Source organism: Calidris pugnax, unplaced genomic scaffold (assembly GCF_001431845.1).
Source record: "Calidris pugnax isolate Ruff unplaced genomic scaffold, ASM143184v1 scaffold13, whole genome shotgun sequence".
Taxonomy (NCBI): domain Eukaryota; kingdom Metazoa; phylum Chordata; class Aves; order Charadriiformes; family Scolopacidae; genus Calidris; species Calidris pugnax.
The window spans coordinates 15136660-15156958 of NW_015090810.1; the positions used below are offsets into that span (position 1 = coordinate 15136660).

General features: G+C 36.7%; 1 protein-coding gene across 9 annotated transcripts in view; it reads left to right on the top strand.

Moving 5' to 3' along the window:
- The window catches only part of CDH19 (cadherin 19, type 2), a 105249-nt gene that overhangs the window by 76767 nt on the left and 8183 nt on the right, over nt 1–20299 (top strand). For all 9 annotated transcript variants that reach the window (XR_001411561.1, XM_014938674.1, XM_014938682.1 and 6 more), the window contains 6 exons: nt 559–723; nt 1456–1640; nt 2918–3171; nt 6051–6187; nt 14373–14494; nt 19772–19889. Coding sequence is in view for 8 of the 9 variants with exons in the window: in XM_014938674.1 (XP_014794160.1) it covers nt 559–723; nt 1456–1640; nt 2918–3171; nt 6051–6187; nt 14373–14494; nt 19772–19889 (981 nt within the window). In the remaining variant the exon portion in view is untranslated. The remainder of the gene's footprint in view (nt 1–558; nt 724–1455; nt 1641–2917; nt 3172–6050; nt 6188–14372; nt 14495–19771; nt 19890–20299) is intronic.

Genomic DNA, 20299 nt, shown 5'->3' on the forward strand with positions numbered 1-20299 from the left:
AACTGATACTACTCTAGACTTGTACATCTTTGCGTACTTCCTAAATGAAATAAAAAATTAAAAAATCAACTTTTTCTTTCCCATAGGAAGCTGAAACTCTTTCTCTCTGGAGAATCAACAACTTATTTAGCAAATTATCTTGCTAAAGAAAAGAGTTGAATTCTTTCTACCCCATCCAACAAATAGACCAAGGAACAATTCTGGGTTAACAGCTCTATGACTCATTATGTGACATTCCTATCTCTATGTTGGAGAAACCACCAATATGTAACATCTCTCCAAAATCCTGATTTCTGAGGAAGAAATATAGTTATATATGGTAGAGGAGATACATATGGTGTGTTCTGCTCCCCGGAACTCTAAGTATGCAGAATGGATCTGTCTTAAAGCTTAGATGTTGCCATGAGTACTAATTGCCAGTATTAGGATGGTTGTGCTGTGCACAGTGTAGAATGTAAATTCGTAACTGCGTCCAATAATGCATTTTATACCCATATAATATGGTTAGATGTTGGGAGAAAACGGGACTATATGTTATATTATGATTTTCATTTTTAGGGGTCATCAGAATGGCTTCTGAAATGGACAGAGAAACAAAAGATCAATATTTGGTCATCATCCAAGCCAAAGATATGGTTGGGCAAGCAGGGGCATTTTCAGCAACAGCTACTGTTACCATCAACCTTTCTGACATCAATGACAATCCACCTAAATTTCAACAGCGTAAGTATAGGCTACTTACAGCAGTTAAAAGTCTTGAAGAATTTTAGATCCACTGGAGCTGTGTTATGTTCACTGGTGGGTCTTATCAGAACAGGTCTGTGATTTGGCTTCACTGTGCAGATTTAAATAAATAAAAAAAAAATCCACAGAAAAGCTCAAAAACAAAGAGGAAAAGAAAACCTATCTTTACAAAAGACCTCAGGCCTGCTGGTTTTATTGTTAGGCTTTGGAGAAAAATGGCTTACTAAACTGCTTTCCATATCGCTTGCTCTACCTAGGCCTAAAATCTGGGCAACAGAATAGTTAGTACCACTTTCACTCCCCTTATTTCTTTTTCTCCTCTCTTCATTCTTTGCTGACAAATACTGTAAACGTTTTGGCAAATGGTATGACCTACTCTGTCCAGGGAGTTTGTAGCAGCCATAGGAGCTGCTAGGAGGGCTGTCAGGAAAAAGCAGTGAAATGTTGTTGGGAAGTGCTGTTCCCACTGTTTTTTCACCCTGGTGGTTCTCCGTAGCTATTTACTGCTAAAGTGGGGATTAAAGAGGAGGACTCATGATTGGAAAGGCTGTCATCCCCTGCCCCCGAGATCTATCCACTGCTGGATTAGATCTATTGCTCTAATAAAAGCTGGTGGCTTTCTCCAACTTTCTGACACCCTGAGGCCATCATAAGTACAGCACCTACCAACCATGGCAGATCACTAAACTGTGCCAGTATTTGTTTCTTTAGGACTCTACCATATGAACATCTCTGAAGAGGCTCCTGTGGGTACTACCGTAGGCAAAGTCTTCGCAGAAGACAGTGACATAGGGGAGAATGCAGCCATGAATTATTTTATAGAAGAAGATGATGCAGGTGTTTTTGACATCATTACTGACAATGAGACTCAAGAAGGAATTATCTTATTAAAAAAGGTGAGATTTCAGAAACCCCTCAAAAAATCATGAAATACTGAAAAAAAACCCTCCTCAAGCAAACTGAATGTTAAAAAAGGCCTATTTTTTGATTCTATTATGTTATTATTCTATTTTTTTTTATTTCTTCAGGCTTTGTGATTTGATTGGGATATAGGAGGATAAAAAGAAAGATGTTTTTTCTTTCTTTTTACTTACTTTTTTTTACTTATTCCTACCACTGCTAAATACAAGAATGGCAGTCAAATTATCTCAATGTTATGTCTAGCTGTGCTTCCCATTGTGAGAAAATGTTCTCTCTCTTCTGTGCATCACTGTAAAATCTTTATCAACAAATCATACACAATATTTCCTAACTTCCAACACCTCCTGTTAAACTTAACTGAAGCCAGAATGTATTACAGTATTAGATAGACAGTGGAGTTTTTGTTATGACATATGTTACACACTCAAAAAGATACCAGTTTATGAATTAGGATATTTAAGAGGCTTTGACACTGTGTGATTTATTTCGGAATTATATAGGAAGACTTCTGGGTCATCTCTTCATCATCTGAAATGGTAGAATTTGATAGTTCAGTGAAATCCAGAAGCCTTAAGAACTGAATGCTATAAATTTGGAGCGTTTTTTGGTTCTGGGTTTGTTTTGTGGGTTTTTTTCCCTCTTTGTGTTTTTGTTTTTTTTTTTTTTTTTTTTTTTTTTTTTTTTTTTTTTCTCCACTATTTGAATGTATCAAAATTCAGGAAGATATTTATTTATAATTTCTTTTTTTCATTACAGAAGACAATGACTCTCCAAAATAGTAATGTGACTATGTATTTATTAAACACTCTTTGTTGCTTTCTGGAATTTATTTGGGAGAGACTAAATGTTGACATACTCAGCTTAATGTCCACAGATTTACTGATTCGCATTGTTTATGTAAGACTGAAGAATGGTGTTCAGTATGTTTACACTCATGTTGGAAATACAAGTGCTAATAGAAGAAGCTGTTTTTCTTAGGGCTGACATTCTACAGGAAGACTTCTTTTACAGTGTTGTTTAACTGTAACGTTACAGCCAGCCTACATGTGAAAGCAAACAATAGCATAGCACAGTTTAATTTTAAAGTGGTTTTAACATAAAAATGAAATTTTAGAAATAGCTACTTTTAAAACATTCCCAAAAGAATGTTTTCACTATCTTGCCTTTAATCTCACACCACTTATTGAACTGTATTTAATTCAAATATGAAGAAAGAAATATTACATAGCTCGCTCTCTTTCTTTCTTAATAGAGAGTGGATTATGAGAGCAAGAGGAGATACAGTATTCGAGCAAAAGTTGTAAATAGGTACATCGATTACCGCTTTCTAAAAGAAGGACCATTTGAAGACAAAACTGTTGTCAAAATCAATGTGGAAAATGCTGATGAACCTCCAGTTTTCACCTTGGAGAACTATGTGATGGAGATTGCTGAAGGGGCTATGAGTGGCTCACTGGTGGGCGTTGTAACTGCTAGAGATCCAGATGATGATGACTGTCCAGTCAGGTACCTAACTTAAAACGTGAACAGGGTTCAAATATAAGTGTAGTTGTGATTTCTGAAAGCTATTTCTGTTCCTTACCTTACAGTTATTTGTGCTTTCAAGTAGGATAGCCTAGGTTATTCTAGGTGCCATGATTTAACCCCACAAGGCTGCTAAGGACCACACAGCCCCTCGCTCGCTCCCCCGCCCATTGAGATGTGAGAGAGAATCAGAAGGACAAAAGTGTGAAAAATCCTGGGCTGGGACAAAGACAGTTTACTAAAAAAAAATAAAAAAGAAACAAAGTAAACAACACAAACCACACCAAAACCCCAAGAAAAACAAGTGATGCAAAAAAAAAAAAACCCCAAAAACAAGCCAGCCAATATCCAGACTGTCCCCAAGCAACCATAGCCCTTCCCAGTTTTATTGCTGAGCACGATGTCATATGGTGTGGGAAATCTCTTTGGTCAATTGGAATCACCTGTCTCAGTTGTGTCCCCTCCCAACTTCCTGTGCACTCCCAGCCTACATGCTGATAGGACAGTGTGAGGAAAGAAAAGGCATTGACACTGTGTAAGAGCTGCTCAGCAATGACTAAAACATCTCTGTGCTATCAATACTGTTTTCATCACAAATCCAAAATATAGCTTCATCTAAGCTACTATGAAGAAAATTAACCATACAGTAGGTTAAAACCTGACCCCTAGACCAAAATCTAAATAAATAAGCTTTGTTTGTGCATCTTTGTAATCATTTTGAGATTAGATGATATTTTAAACAGGGGCCTGGAAGAGGCTCTGAATAGCAGCAGAGCTAGGGTACTGCAGCCAAACCTGTAAATGCCTGGAGGTGTGTCACTCTGTTGCCAATAACTCCTGGAAATCTGGAGAGAAGGACTCACTGCTGGGAGGGAGACATAGAACAGCTCCACTGGCATCTGCTTAGCTCAGCATGACCAAAAATTTACCAATTCTCTACATCTACCAAAATTGCCCGACAGAAATATTATATAAAAGGAGAACCCCCCCCCCGGCTTTTAATTTTTGCAAAATAATTTTGCTGTCTCTTAAGGGAGAAAACAGGTAATTAATCTTTAATATGGGGTTTATAATAAAAATAACATCTTGAGTTGCTTGGTGTCATTGTGTACAGTGCAAGTTGGACAATCTAGGATACAGGGATGAGACACAAAATAATGTATGGTGTGTAGATTACTAATAGCTGAAATATGTATGTATATATAGCTACCTGCAGTTACAACTTCAGACATTTAATCAATTCAATGCCATTTGTTATGATTTTATATTCATTTTCTGTTATTTAGTAAGCTACTCAGGTTAAATTAAATAAGAATAAATAAAAATAGACATGTAATTTCCCTTCCCCCACCCAAAAAAGGCCTTGTGGTTTAATTAGATGAGTAAAAAATCCCCTGTGAAACATTTAAATATAAGGCATCTCCTTGACTTCTTAGTTTGAAATATTTTGGTGGAACTTGCTACAAAGTGAATATGTCTGCATAGTCCCAAAACAGTGACACATGTATTACATCACTGAGTTTCTTTAAAATAGAGCATGCCACTTCTAATGTAGAGATATGTTTATTAGGATGTTCCATGCATATGAATAGTATGAATCTACTTTTGAAAACATTGTTATCATAAATGATTGCAGTTGCTCATAATATAGAAAAACAGCTGTGTTACCTTGTGGACCCCAGTTTTCAAACAAACAAAGAGTAAAAAAAAGACATGCATCAAAACCTCACTACATCAGTAATAAAAAATAACTAAAAATATCCAACATAGATTTTTCTGAAACTTATATATCAAGAATCAGATTACCAAAAAAACCCCAAACAAAACAAAATACTGATGTCAGAAGCTCAAATGATAAGAACTTTCACTTGTCGATTTGTCCTCTTACTGATTTTCAAAACAGAAAAAATGTAACTATGAATAACATGTTAGAGAGTCATCCAACCACTGGCACATAATCCGAGCTGGAGTCCTAAGTGCCAACAAGAGATAGAAAGACTTTGTTAAGAAGTGTTAAAGGTACAATCAAAGAGAGAATAGTTGCATGTGGGAATTCCAAACTGGAATGGTAAGAACCTTTCAGCTCCTCAAAAAGGTTTTATTCCCATGAAATAGACTCTATTAGGAATTGACATATAAGGTCTCTTTTTATATGTGATCAAAATAATTGGTAAATATCCTTTCCATTTGAACCAATACCTTTGGTATCTGTTTCAGTCCATCTCTGGTCTGTGACCAATCATTAGACTTTAACAGTTTGAATGGTATGTATGTATATATGTGCGCATGCGCAGGTCCATATACAGACATAGCATTCTGAGCCTTTTCAGTGAAGACTCAGGAACACCGGACTCATTTGCAATCAACGCTTGCATTAGGATTTTGTACCCTGCCTGGGTGTCACCTCATTACAGGTAGTTGTCTATCTGTCTTTATAATGCCTGTTCCCTTGGCATCAGAGCATGTCAGCAACGATAAAACAGATTTGCCATTATACCTCCACTTAGCTGTTAGTGTTATCGATTTCACAAGTGGCACTTTTGCTGTTTCTTTGCAATGAAGTCATTCACCTGCTGTGATCCTGACTTAGAAGTAAGAATGAATAATGTATTTCAGATTCAGTTCATATTAATAGAGATCTGAGACATATTTAGTTTTATAAAAAGACGAGCTTTGATCTTGGCAGCAGTGAATTTTAAATGTTTATAAGTGTACATTTTTCATGATTTCTGAGTTGTTGCAGCACACATTTATATGTATGTATGCACAGCTCTGTTTTCTTAACTGACAATAGCTTTCTATGTCTTTGCCTCTGATGGAACATTTCAGTATTAGGGAATCCCTTTACTTTTTTGGTGCAGGTACTCTATTGTCCACGGCATGCATTTAAAGAGATTGTTCAGCATCAATGAACACAATGGAACAATTATTACAACTAAACCTCTGGACCGAGAGATAGCTTCTTGGCACAACATAACTGTTACAGCCACAGAAACAAGTGAGTACGAAATTTAAGGAACGCTGTGTTTTATATACTGTGAACTGTAATTATCCTCTGAATATGCCTTCTTTTAAGTGGAGAATACAGATTCTTTCTCATTATGTTACTGTTGCTTGCTACATTAAGGAGGATTATTAAAAAGATTAGTTAAATAGAAGTGGAAGGTATTTGAGCTCCAAGGTCCTGTGCTCTTTCATAAAAGATGACCTTATAAAAAAAGAAAGGAAATTGTAATAGGATCTAGACTGTAATGCTTTCAAGTTACACTGAAGCATATGAATTGCTCCTGCAGTGCAAGATCTTATGTTAAATTAGACCCTGGTTAATTTCACACTGGATTTTTGACTAGTGTGAAATTAGCCAGGGTCTAATTTAACACCAGTCAGAAACCTGTGGCTCAAATTAATTGTGAATGCAAGGCCTAAATCAGCTAGACTTCTCTTCAGTGACAATTAAATCTGTGAAGCATGCTTTATATAGATTTCACCTGTCAGTTATATTTGAAAGTCAAATGCAAATTGCCTCTGTTTGTACTTTTGGTGATCTGGTTGCCCTAACTCTGGGACAATACTCCAGAAAATTGCCAGCTGCTGATTTTTAAGACAGTTTAGCAAGATTAATGGGACATTATTTAAAAACTGATCACATCCATCCTCAGGAAGGAGAAAGCCCATATGAAACAGCTTTTGCCAAATACTTTTAGCATGGTTGTTTTTTTTTTTTAATCCTGAATCTCAGTTGAATATTATTTATTACTAAGACTACTTTAAAAACATATTCATAAATTGCATTGTTCCCAAAAGGCAGCATTCCCTGTATATATGTAAAATATTACTGGTAGAAGTTTAATACAGGATAGTCAGTAGCCATTTTCATTGCAGTCTTTATCTTGTGCTTGGGAATTGATATTATCATCCTTTTCAACTTCTCTGTGAGTTTTTAAGCATGAACGTATTTTACTTCTGATGTTGTTGAGCAGCTGGCAGGTGTTGGTAAAATTGATCTTTGGCATATTTTTGTCATGTCTTGAATAGCACTATGGAAACACAGCAGGATGACTTTGGTCTGGACTTTTCTGTTTAGTTAAACAATAAAATAGGAAGGAACCAAATGTTACGAATGAATAAGTGTCTCCTGCAGCAAAAGAAAGTGAGTCTTGCACGGTAATGAAAGTTATTGTAGAGAAACCGAGCCCTCATTATCTTCATATCCTTATTCTTTATTTCTTTAATGATGATAAGGTCACTGTCTATAACACTATATTCAAAAGCATTGAAGTTAGGTCACCTTGGTCTGGGCATACCTGAAATGCCTTATATCATGAACTATTAGCATTTATTCCTTGAAATATTGTCATAATGTACACTGTGTATATGAGACATTTGGTGGATGAGATTGTGGCTTCACTGAGGCCAAATCAAAGTGCTGTTAGAGTTCATCCACACAAGATATCAATTGCAGCTGAGACAGGTATTGAAACTGCATTACAACAGCAACCTCCCTATTGGCCTATTGATGTCTTGGCATTCATACAGGACACACACCTTTTGTCTCCATTGCAATGACAGGGGTCAGAGGTTAGTAAGAGGAGCTTGCTTCTGTTATTTCAGAGTTGTGGTGTGGATGATCCTATCCTCATGCAACAGAGATAGCATGTTTTAAAGGTACCCAGAAGTAGATCTAATTCGCTGGACCTTAAACACAAGTAGTCAGAACCTGCAATCTGTTGAGTCTTATTGCACTTTATGTTTAATGTGATTCTAGCTCAAGAGAAATCACATTTCCTTTGATCAGTTTTTACTTGGTTGTAATCGGCTTCCACCTAGTACAAGGCTGAAGCACCAACAACAACATTCTAACCATACATGAGAGCAAGAAATCCTTAAGTCATCAGCTTTACTTAACCCTGATTTACTGAGACAGATGATGATTGACTGACAATTAATTTAGAAGAAGAATATCTATTTCAGCTTTTCCTCTATTGAACTATAGATGACCAACAAAAATTACCAATGATAGCAACTGACTTGATCTTACTCATTTCTCTATATACCTGTTGGGAAAGTCTATTACCAAGCATAAGCAAACTTACCCACAAGAGACAATAGTCATTTTCACATTGGGTATTGCAGATGTCCTTCCATAGTGGGTTCCAGATCTACTACATCACTACAGAACTTACAGGTATTTGAAGATTTCAGTCAGGGATCATATCATTAGTTCAATATTTAATTGTCACCTCGCTTTCATTGTATATGTTTTTGTTGACAGACTTCTAACTTTCTTAGTTTAGTTCTTTTTTAAAAAAGAATTGTGTCAATTTCCTTTAGGAAATAAAGAGATTTGCTCTAGCCTAAATTATAAAAACAACTATTATGATTATGATTATGATTATGATTAGTAGTAGTAGTACTACTACTACAAGTTTCCTTTTACTGGCTAATGACAATGCCAAGCTAAACTTTCTTTAATCTGTTGCAAGTATTGAGTTCTACTTTGTCTCTAGATATTGTCACTACCTTTCTTTTCACACAGCTCTAAAATAAGCAAGTTAGTATTTTTAGTCCCTAGTAGTTAATCCATTTTCACACTGATCCAGCCTATTACACTTGATATCCTGATTTCTCAGACCTTCTTTTTCGAGTTCTGGTATCTCTCATGGAGATTATGACAAAAACATAATCTGCTCATTGAAATACCTTTAGCCTAAAGTAGGATATAAGAACAATAGCTGCGTTCAAATTCTAAAAACTATTTTCCTGTGTAAGGGATAAAAGAAAAAATGTGTTGCTTACCATCTTCCAATCAAAGTAGTCACTCTGTTTCACCCAACATCTTCATTAAATTTTTACCAAAAGCTGATTCCAAGAGTGGCTTTGTAATCTGTTGCTCCCTACCACAAAACACCTGTGATTTCAGAAAAATTAAAAACTTCCATACTATCATCTTCCCACAACAACATGAGAAATGCTCTTCCTTGTCATTTAACCATAAGCTGAGGGAAAAAACCCAACAAAATAACTACAACACAACAATGCAAATATATTAAAGGAAGTAGAAACAAGACTATTACCAAAATCAATTAAAAAAAGGATTATTATTTGTTGAAAGAAAACAGATGTGAACGGCAGCTCGAGACTGAAAGGTCCTATCTAAGTTTTTGTGCAAGCAAAAGGTAGGCTTTAAAGCCAATAAAACACCCATAAATCTTATGAACAAGCAAGTAAGGAATAGCCTAAGGGGTAGATGGGTAAATGCATCCTTCCCATGCCCCTTTGTATACAACTGTGGTGATCAGCGTTATTCCCTGCTTGCTAATGTTACAAAGTTTTCCTTTCAATGTCAATCCAGCCAAACCTCTGTCTTACACGTCCAATTCTGATGTAAGTAAAAGAGGTTAAGTTCTGCACTCTCAGTATTATTTCTAAAAGGGATATGTGCTACTTTTTGCGTTTATTTAAAAAATAAGCTGAGCACTGTTTCATTGTCTATTGTATTATTATGGATGTTGGGATTCAACAAGACAAATGTCATCCACAAAGAAGTATTTTTGAGATGACTCTGACCGATCATAAACTTTATTAAATTAACATGTCTCTAATGATTTCACGGAAACAATAGTAATGTGAAACTGCTGAGTATCTAGCCCTTTGTAGTTGCTTTTGCTGCCATTTACTTTAGCAAAAGACTCAAAGCTATCAACACAGATTCCATAAGATCCAAGAAAAAAAATGTTTGCTCCAAGCAAATAGTGAAATATACATTAAAAAAGCAATGTAAGAACCAACTAAAACCGTATAGCTTGAAGTGAAGTAGAAAGGGATATGTTTTGTTTTTCTCTTAAAGGTCCATTTGACTAATTTAAGAAAATGCCTTAAAGACTTCTGAACAGGTCACACGTAGTGATACTAGCACCTATCATGAGGCATACTTTAACTACTATGAGTATTGTCATTGACATACTTTTCGTTTAGATAGGGCAGACTGAGATACTGATAAATACTTAGGTTGATAGATATTTAGTATTCTTGGAATGTCTTAAGATTATTTTATTCACTAAAAAAATGTCTTCATTACGGTCCTTACCCAACAACACGTCAAAGTTAATGTGAACATTACTGTTGCAGTGAAACTTCTTGCCTACCAGAGTAAAAAATTACATTGTGGGGAAGGCAGACATTTCTCAGAGCTATGCCATTAAGCAGAAATTTGATGTGTAGATAGATGAAGGAGTTCTGAGAGGTATTCAGTGTAGAATTATAGAATCATTTAGGTTGGAAAAGACCTCTAAGATTATTGAGTCCCTCTGTAAACCTAACACTGACAAAAACCATCACTAAACCATATTGCTAAGCTCCACATGTACAGATCTTTAAAATCCCTCTGGGGATAGTGACTCAACCACTTCCCTGGGCAGCATGTTCCAAAGTTTGATAATGCTTTTGGTGAAGAAATATTTCCTAAGATCCAATCTAAACCTCCCCTGGTGCAACTTGAGGCCATTTACTCTTGTCCTATTGGTTGTTACTTGGGAGACAAGTACCACCTCCCTACAACCTCCTTTCAGGCAGCTGTAAAGAGCAATAAGGTCTCTCCTCAGCCTCCTTTTCTTCAGACTAAAAAACTTCATTTCCCTCAGCCGCTCCTCATAAGACTTGTGCTCTAGACCCTGCACCAGCTTTGTTGCCCTTCTCTGAACACACTCCACCAGCTCAATATCTTTCTTGTAGTGATGGGCCCAAAACTGAATGCAGTATTGGAGGTGTTGCCTCACCAGTGCTGAGTACAGGAAAAAACTTCATTTCCCTCAGCCGCTCCTCATAAGACTTGTGCTCTAGACCCTGCACCAGCTTTGTTGCCCTTCTCTGAACACACTCCACCAGCTCAATATCTTTCTTGTAGTGATGGGCCCAAAACTGAATGCAGTATTGGATGTGTTGCCTCACCAGTGCTGAGTACAGGGGAATGATCACTTCCCTGGTGCTGCTGGCTAAACTATTTCTATTACAAGCCAGGGTGGTATTGGCCTTCTTGGCCACCTGGGAATACTAATGGCTCATATTCAGCCAGATGTCAACCAATACCCTCAGGTCCTTTTTTGCCAGACAGCTTTCCAGGCACTCTTCCCCAAACCTGTAGCATTGGTTGTTACGATCAAGTGCATGACCCAGCAATCAGCCTTGTTGAATCTTATACCATTGGTCTTGGCCCATTGATCCAGCCTGTCCAGATCCCTCTGTAGAGACATCCTATCCTCAAGCAGATAACACTCCCACCCAACTTGCTGTCATCGGAACACTTAGTGAGAGTGCACTTGATCTCCTCATCCAGATCATTGATAAAAATATTAAATGGAACTGGCCCCAGTACTGAGCCCTGGGCCGTCAACTAGATTTAACTCCATTTATCAGAACACTTTGGGCTCAGTCATCCAACCAGTTTTTTATCCAAGTGTGCCTGTCCAAATCATGAGCAGCCAGTTTCTCCAGGAGAATGCTGAACCTGCAGATTTTCCTTCCCTTGGTTTCAGGTGACATATTTATAAACATTTTTATTACATAAACAAATAGTTTTTTCACTCTTGCCTCTACACAACTTTTGTAACATGAAACTAGTATAGCTAGGTTTGGCTTTTCTGTGTCTAAAATAGTTACAGCAATTTGACCTTGTATAAATGTAGTAAATGGAAGAAAAAGTGCCTTATATTAGCAGAGTTTACTTTCCTTTTCACATGGGAATAAGCCATACTGACACGGCTTTTATTTCTAAGCCCACAGTAATACAGTACACCTGTATGACAGAAGCAGTACAGCTTCTGTGAGTATAAAATGCCTAAGAATAAAACCTGTTGTGCAAATAATACTTGGAACAAAACTATAAGCTCAGTCTATGAAGTCTGTCAGCAGTAAAGCTTTGGACATACCTGGACAGAATCAGACTTCTTTGTAAATATGTGTTTGGAGACCAGTGGATAGAATATCTCTATTGTTTCAGATTCAAAGTCTCAGCTTTCTGCCTTCACCAGGGTTGGGCATCAGTGTCTGCTGCAATTATTCCATGTCTAGCAGTGGCAGAATCATTTTTAAGCATGTGAATTTCGGTGAAATTTTCTCCCAAAGCTTCAAAATTTCAAAATACTAAAGAAGAGGAAGAGTATCAGAATTTCTTAAAGGATTGTGACCAATCATTGTGGTATCCATGATGTTAAGTGATGTTAAATAAGAAAGTGCAGCTGTCTTCTCCAGCTGCTCTGCCCCAGGACCTTCCTGCCTGGCTTCTGGACCCTAGCCCAGTGCCCAGACACCCGAGGCCTCCACCCAGACTCAGGGATGCAGCTGACGTGTTCCTGTTTGCGGGCTCAACCAGTAGCAAAGCTGAGCAGATGTCCTGGAGACACACACACACAGATGCAGAGGACACTGACATGGCCAGTCGTGCAGACTCACAGACAAGGTGCTACTGAAGGCGGCATATAGGGCATACATACAGGACTCACGTAAACCACAGGTATAGACAGCCAATACCCCTCCTCGTCTTCAGCTGGAGAGGCAGAAGGTCACCTGCATGGACTCTCTGCATTCCCAGCACCCCTGCCTGGATTCCAGGTCCTGTTATCCACTTCATGGGTCCCCAACTGACCAGCTAGTGCATGCTAGATGCTCTCTGGCAAACCTGCAGCACTCACACTCTCATCCCTCATGTACCCACATTCACAAGTCCACTCTGAGTATACCAGCATGGACCCCCCTGAGCACCTGGCCTGAACCCAAGGTCCCCCTACTTGCTGTTGACTCCAGCTTAAAGTTTGCTAGCTAAAACACACATATACCCCAAGCAAACTGCGTTTGGGGAAGACAGAGACATTTTTTCCCTGTGCTCCCCACTCACTCCAGTAGCTGGTACCACAGGCCAGGGGCACCCACCTCACCATCTGACTGTCTGACTCCAATAGTGGCACAAAGTTTCACTGACACATACGCAGGTCTCACCAGTAGCCAGCACTTAGTCCCTGAAGCACACATACACATGGAATGATAGAGAGTGAAATTATGCAGAGAGATAGCTAAGAAAAAATATAATAAGAAGATATGACAGGACTGACTGGTGATCTAGTGCAGGGCTTAGCCAGACAAGTGTACGGACGGGCCCTATTTTACATACAGCTGCCCCTTTTATACCCTTTCTTGTCTGACCCCTCTTTGTTCCTCCCTGCATGTCCTCCATGGGTCTGTAGAGCTCCACTGATTCCCATGCCCCTCTGGGTCTGAGGTCCCTCTGGTTTAGTCTTAGTTGCAAAGGTCAGGTTGATCTGCCTGGAATTGTTGCCCTGTGGTTTCTAGATAGGCCATCAATTATGATGAGGTTTGTTTCTTGTCATTGTATCCGAGTTTGCTTTGTTAGGTCTGTGTCTTGGTATATCTTGTTTCCATTTTCCCCTTTTTCTTTCTCAGCTTCCCAATGGACAAGGCTCCCAGTCTGATAACCTCGCAGGAATAAACATTCTTACACACTCATGTGCCCCCATCATTTAGTGTGTCTGACCAGCTTTGGTTCTCATCACACCATCCCCGTCCCTTATCACTTGTCCCTGAGGTTTGTGTCCCTATATGTTCTTGTTTCTGGCGGCTTCTTTTCTTATTAACTCTTGTTGCACAGAATAAGCTTCTTGACCAGATACCCTTAGAGGAGCAGACACTCTCCTTCCACATAACCTTACAAATTACTGGTACAGTAAATTGTTCTGCATGAACAAAACTTCATTTAATTTCTCCATATCAGACCTTTCTTTTTTTTTTTTTTTTTCATTTAAATCACTTTCTGACTTGGTGAATGAAACAGTGAACAAATACAAAATTTTGCATGAAATATCCTTAAATATTTGAAGATATACTATTATAATTTAATGTGATGTGTTGGTGAAAAAAAAAAAACCAACCCAAAACCCAAAAGCAAAACCCTACCACCTTTTGTAAACAGAACACCAGCAAAGAAAGACAATGCCCTTTTTAATATGTATAGGATATAACTGAACTCATTAAAAAGGTTTAGTATAAAATGTGTCTGTAGGTCTCAGTGACTATTTTATTCTCTGCTAAGTATATGTAAATTTTTCTAATGTTTACTTTACTTTAAAATATGTAGTATTTATAATTTTTGATTTCTATCTTTTTTTAACCATTAGGAAATCCTGAAAAAATTTCAGAAGCAAATGTGTATATCCAAGTTCTCGATGTTAATGATCATGCACCAGAATTCCCTAAATATTATGAAACATTTGTTTGTGAAAATGCGGTTTCTGGCCAGGTAAGCATGAAGGAGATAGCCATCAGTTTTCTAATAAAAATTAAGACTTGGTCTGAGATGTTACTATTCCCTTTAGTATTGATTATTTCAGTACTGTGAGTACAGGCTGTATTTTGTCTATTTCCAAAATTAGTTCTGTTGATATACGTATCATTTGAAATTTAAATTTCAGAAGATTGACGTATTTTTTCCCCTTTAAAACAAAATCAATACATCTTGTTTGTCTGCAAAACCAGGAAACAGAGAAGTACAGACAGAAACTTCTGAAAAACACACAAGGCACAGATTTCTGTCATGTTAGTGTCACAGATGTAAAACCTAGGCCTGGTATTTGCAGTAACAACATAACATAGTCTGGAAGAACCAGACAGACCAGATTCAAACCAGATTCATCATGTTTTGTGGTTAGGAATCATTTATTGTGAACTGAATTCAAACCTCGTCTAGTTCAGTGGAAGTCTGGGGGTAAGTCACAGCTCTTGAAACACCTTCCTTAGCTAGCAGCTTAAGAAATTGTTGCATTAAGCATCCTTCCCTGGAGGTATTTCAGTTGCCCTAATGCCCCAGGTACACTGCTGACTCTCCATTTTCCTCCTGTGAAAAGAAAAACAGGATGTTCAAAATTTTGGGGGTTTTGTGTTTTGGGGTTTTTGGGGGATTTTTTTTGTTGTTGTTGCTGTTGGTGGTTTTGTTTTGTTTTTTTTTAAAAAGTACAAAATGAGCAACAAAAAAAAGCAACAACAGAAAGCTATGGGCAGAAAAATGCATATGTTTTATACAAAAAAGATCTTTGGGATATCTATGATGGTTCCATTCAAACATTTTGTGACATTTTGATTTCTGAAACACAGAGCCTCTCTTCTTACACCAGCTTAGGCTACTTTGACCTTGATTAGTCTGCAGTTAAATAAAGCTTTCCCTGTTGATAAAGTAATTTCTTTATAACTTTTTTCACCCATTTATATGTTTTTCTATCAGCACTTGTTTGTTGGGTTTTTTTGTTCTGCGTTTGGTAATTTTTCACTCTGCAAAGATTATTTCTGGGTCAGAGGTACTTGGCGCAAGCCATTTCTTTTGGTCTTCAGGCAACTCATTCAATTCATTGACAGAGTAAAGTACGGGCACTAAAGCAAATGCCACTTCGGGCACTAAAGCAAATGCCACTTCATGTTCCTTGTCTTCAAGACACCATGAAATAAATATGGAATAAAATATAAAATGGATATTTGCAATCTATGTTTTGGACTTGTCTACAATATAAAAACCAATGTGATTTATTTCCCAAGGCATTTATTATTCCATAGTTGCTTAATGATAACATCTGTATACTAACAAATTAATGGCTACTTTTCAATAACGGTTAAGAATAGATACTGTTTTGAAAATCACTGGAAATGAGGGAGCTGTAAAGAGTAGTAGTAGTAACAACAATAATAATAAACTCTTTGAGCATAAGATACAGGATTATTCCTGTTTAACTTTGTAATATCTGAATGATGGATTAGCATGATGATTTTCACATTTTTCAGACAGGCAAAATGTTACTCTAGTTTTTGTTTTGTTTTGTTTTGTTTTTCTTTTTTATATTGCTATAGATTTTTGAGAGTCACAGGCACGTTTAGTTTGGTCTTTGGAGATCATGACAGCAATGTTAAACAATTTTCCCATTAACAAATTATCTTAGAAAGAACAATAGGAAATTGCTACTGAAGTGCATAATTTTCATAGTCAGAGTTTATGATATGATTTATGATTTTATTCAATGTTTACGATTTAAAACAGAATTTTTAGCTGATATATTTCCTTCAGTGCTATTAGATTATTCTAAGATACACCTGCAGATGCACTGAGTGTAACTTCTGACATTTTGAAACAGTAGTCACAGTGGCCCATGGAAAATTCCTTTTTCTGTTTTGTACAGACCATAATTCAACAACATTATCTCATAGAAGAATAGAACAGGCAGAAAGAGTTTATCAGCATATACAAATGAAAATTAGAAGGCACTTAAGTGTCATGGCATGAGCTTTGTAATTGTTATTCCTTCATTGAGGTCTACACCATCTTATTTATAGCTGAGCAGAAGCATCTTACAGTAAACCAACACAAATCAGACCAATATTGTGCTATTTTTCTTTTCAAAAAAGAAACAGAAGCACTCAAAAGGAGAACCTTGGTCTTGAGGTAGAAAGTCTACCTGGAAAATGCAGTGTTGACTACAGACTGGTTATTTGCAAGACAATCAACATTTAGCTAGACATTCAGTGCAGAAGGGTTTACAGAAAATCCCTTCTATACAAAATAATTAATCAATGAGAGATCAAAGCTGTTACTAGTATCTTAGACTCCATCACTGATGCTATTTATTAGTTGAAAGTACCCTCTAATCAGATGGATGGGGAAGTTGAGTATAGCAGGCCACATCTTCTTGTGACCTTTATCAAAGGAGCCCCTGCTATTCCCAGTGGTGATCTCAGCGTGTTTGGAGAGAAACTGTAAATGAGGCCCACCCACCATAAACTTAAGTCAGCTTTTCAAGAAAAATGGATTTAATTAATCTGAGTTTTAAAGAAATGTGCATTTTCAAATGGACTGCTGGATTATTACAGCTTCTAGATTAACGAGACTTGAAATAAGAAGTTTTACAGCAATTAAATTTCAGCCCAGTCAATACAACAACTGATATAACCTTGCAGAAGCAATACATCATTCACTCGATTTTCTTTGTTTTCACACTAAAAAGTAGGGGTTTTTTTAAACCTTGACTCACAAACAAAAAGTGTTTTTTTTTAGTCTGTGATGTGAGTTTTCCTATTAAAAGACTAGAATATCCTATGTTAGACATAAAAAAGCCTAGAAAACCAGAAAAAAAGAAACAGTTTTCTTCTGTCTGGGTGTTTTTTCCCTTAGAGTCAGCAAAATCAGAGCTGCCTATTGCTCTCTGAATATTTTATAGACTCATCTGGATTTTGCTGAATCTTTGGGGAAGTGATACAGTAAGAAGTGAACAATAAGGGTTTGCCCTGTCCTTATGTTCCAAATATTCCCCTTCTTCTAAGGTCAATCCTTAAAGGCATGTGAATATGTCTGGAATAACCACAGGAGTCTTAAGTTTCGGTAGAACAGCACAGTAAAAATCAAAACAGGGGAAGGTGCGGGTTTTTTTCAGCTAGCCATATACTCCTCAGAATTTTATTGACATGCAGAAAAAATTTATGGGGGGCAAATACAATCTGTATAGAAACTAACAGAAGTTAATAATGAAATAGCAAAACAGTATCTAGCTTGCAACTGTAATAATTTTATGATTTTCAGACATGATAGACTCCTAAAAATATACTTTTCAAAGACGTTGCTTGGATGAATAACTTTTAATAAGAATGAAAACTGGAAGTAGAAAAACCACATTTGTTTGTTTTTTTCCCTTGGTAGGTGGGCAATTCTTCTCTACCAGGTAACTAAAATAAAAACAAAACAAAACAAAACAGAGAAAAATTATATGTGGCTAAGATATCTTTGTAGATTCCTATATTACTTGGCATATTCAGTCTAGCTTGATAGACCCTGAAATGAACAGACAGATATGTATCCATACAAAGCTTTTTCTCAGCTGCAACAATGGACGTGTTACCTGCAAATTATCAAAAAAGGCCAGCATAGTCTTTTTTTCATTTTTTGATGGCAGAATATGGCAGAATATTATGATGAAAACATGCCTTTGCTTGTGTTTTAGACTGGTTATGAAGTTTTGTTCTCTATTGCTGTTCATATTGAGCATATTCTAGAAACTATTCCCTTATAAAAATGAAATGTTTTTTAATGTCAAGGCAATATTAGTGATCAGTTATTGCTCTTCAGTGATTTCTTGACCTGCATGACCTGTATTTGTATCACCTTAGCTATTTTGTTTGGTCTGAGGAAAGGGAAAAAATTCCCTCAAGAAGTTTCATCCTTTGTACACTGTCAGCAGGTACACCACTGAACAATCACTCCTCTCATTAGTGATGATAAAAAAAATTCAAGGTTCCATATTTTTCCATAGAATGAAAATACAGATTTCAAATATTTTTCACATATAAAAAAGGCAGAGTGCTAAGAATACACAGATTTTGGGGTGAGAGCCACATTTTGCACTCTGCTGTGATGATTTGATCAAACTTCGCTTGCTTGCAAAGAAAAAGCGTGTGTGCTGAAGTCTTAGGTCTTTGACTGAAAAATGGCTTAATCAGAAAAGAGTTTTCAAAGGCACAGATGGAACGCTGTAATCACTTCCATTGACTTACTGCTTTGCTTTTAAGGCACCGCTTGTAGCATTCACATGCTTTCTGAAAGGTTTGAGAAAAGTTGAGGCTTCAGGTCTCTTGTGTACAAATATCTACAAGGAATGAGATGACTGATAAAACAGAGCCTAAGGTCAAACTGGACACTGTCTTTTCTGAAAGCTGATGTGCTTGCATTAGTTCACTTTCCTCCTGATTGGTGAGGATACCCACTTACTAACATATGCTGATGCTCAGGTGATTAAATATTTACTGATAAAAATAACAAATATAAGCTCTTCTTAGGCAGAAATATTGCTGATTTTGTTAACTGTAGCATGGTTTTTTATTGAAAGAGATGAAAGATATTCTTTTGAATGATAACTGTTATTTTTTATTTTATCTTCCAATGACTATCTGGTTTGACATAATTGTAAATGAAGGCTATTTTGCTTTCTTGAGTAAAAGCAGGGAAGAAGTTCCATAATCAATCTGTTGTAATATCCAGAATCAACAATTCAGCACATGAACTTGTCACCATATTTCACTTACTGGAGCTACAATGTATCACTTGAATGATGTCAATGTGTTTGTGAGCTGGAAAGAAATGGGGTTTGTTTGGAGGGATCTGTTGAAATGTAGAATGATGATTTTTCACCCTGAAAAAAAAAAAAAAAAAGACAAACACTATATATATGATTACTTTTTTCATTTGTTGAAACTTCATTTACCCGTGATCTTTTGAACCAGAATTTTTTTTTCATTTTCTCGAGGTTTTAATGCCTGCCTCTCTCAAATAAATGAAAAATCAAAGCAGTGAATTTGCAGAATATGAGTCTCAATAAACCTGTTCAGATATAGAAGGTGTATATTTGTGAGTGCGTAACATGCACTCAATATGTAATCACAGAACGCATCTCTAGCATCAGCAGTTTAACATACCTGATGTGTCTTTTTATCATTTTAAAGAACAACTAAATAATTTTATTCTTAAAACAATTCTGTTTATATGTTCCAGCTAATTCAAAGCATCAGCGCAGTGGATCAAGATGACTCAGCAGAAGGTCATCATTTTTACTTCTCATTGGCTCAGGAGGCCACAAACAACTCAGATTTTACTCTTAAAGATAATCAAGGTAGCGTAATTCATATAGCTCTTTAAGACCATCCTCATGAAAGATGCATGCTTCTTGTGGTCCTCACATCACTAATTTTATAAAAATTTACACTTAAGTATAAATTGTCATTCTAAGATCTGAACATTTAATGAGGTGTATTTTAAAACAATAATCCAGTAATAGCAAACAGTTTCTTTTCCTTTTTCAGCTGAGTAACATAAACAGCAAAGGATAGTTCTATTTCAAGGGGAAAAAAAAATATGCTCACATGAAAAATACACTGGAATTCCTTAACATTTCTTTTCTTAATGTAGGTTGTGGTGGGAAATACCAGCTCTCTTTTGTTAAAAGTATCTACTTGTCTAAAAAACAAGATTACCAGAAAGAGATTTCTATTAATGTCTGTTACTTTAGCACTTAAGCGAGAA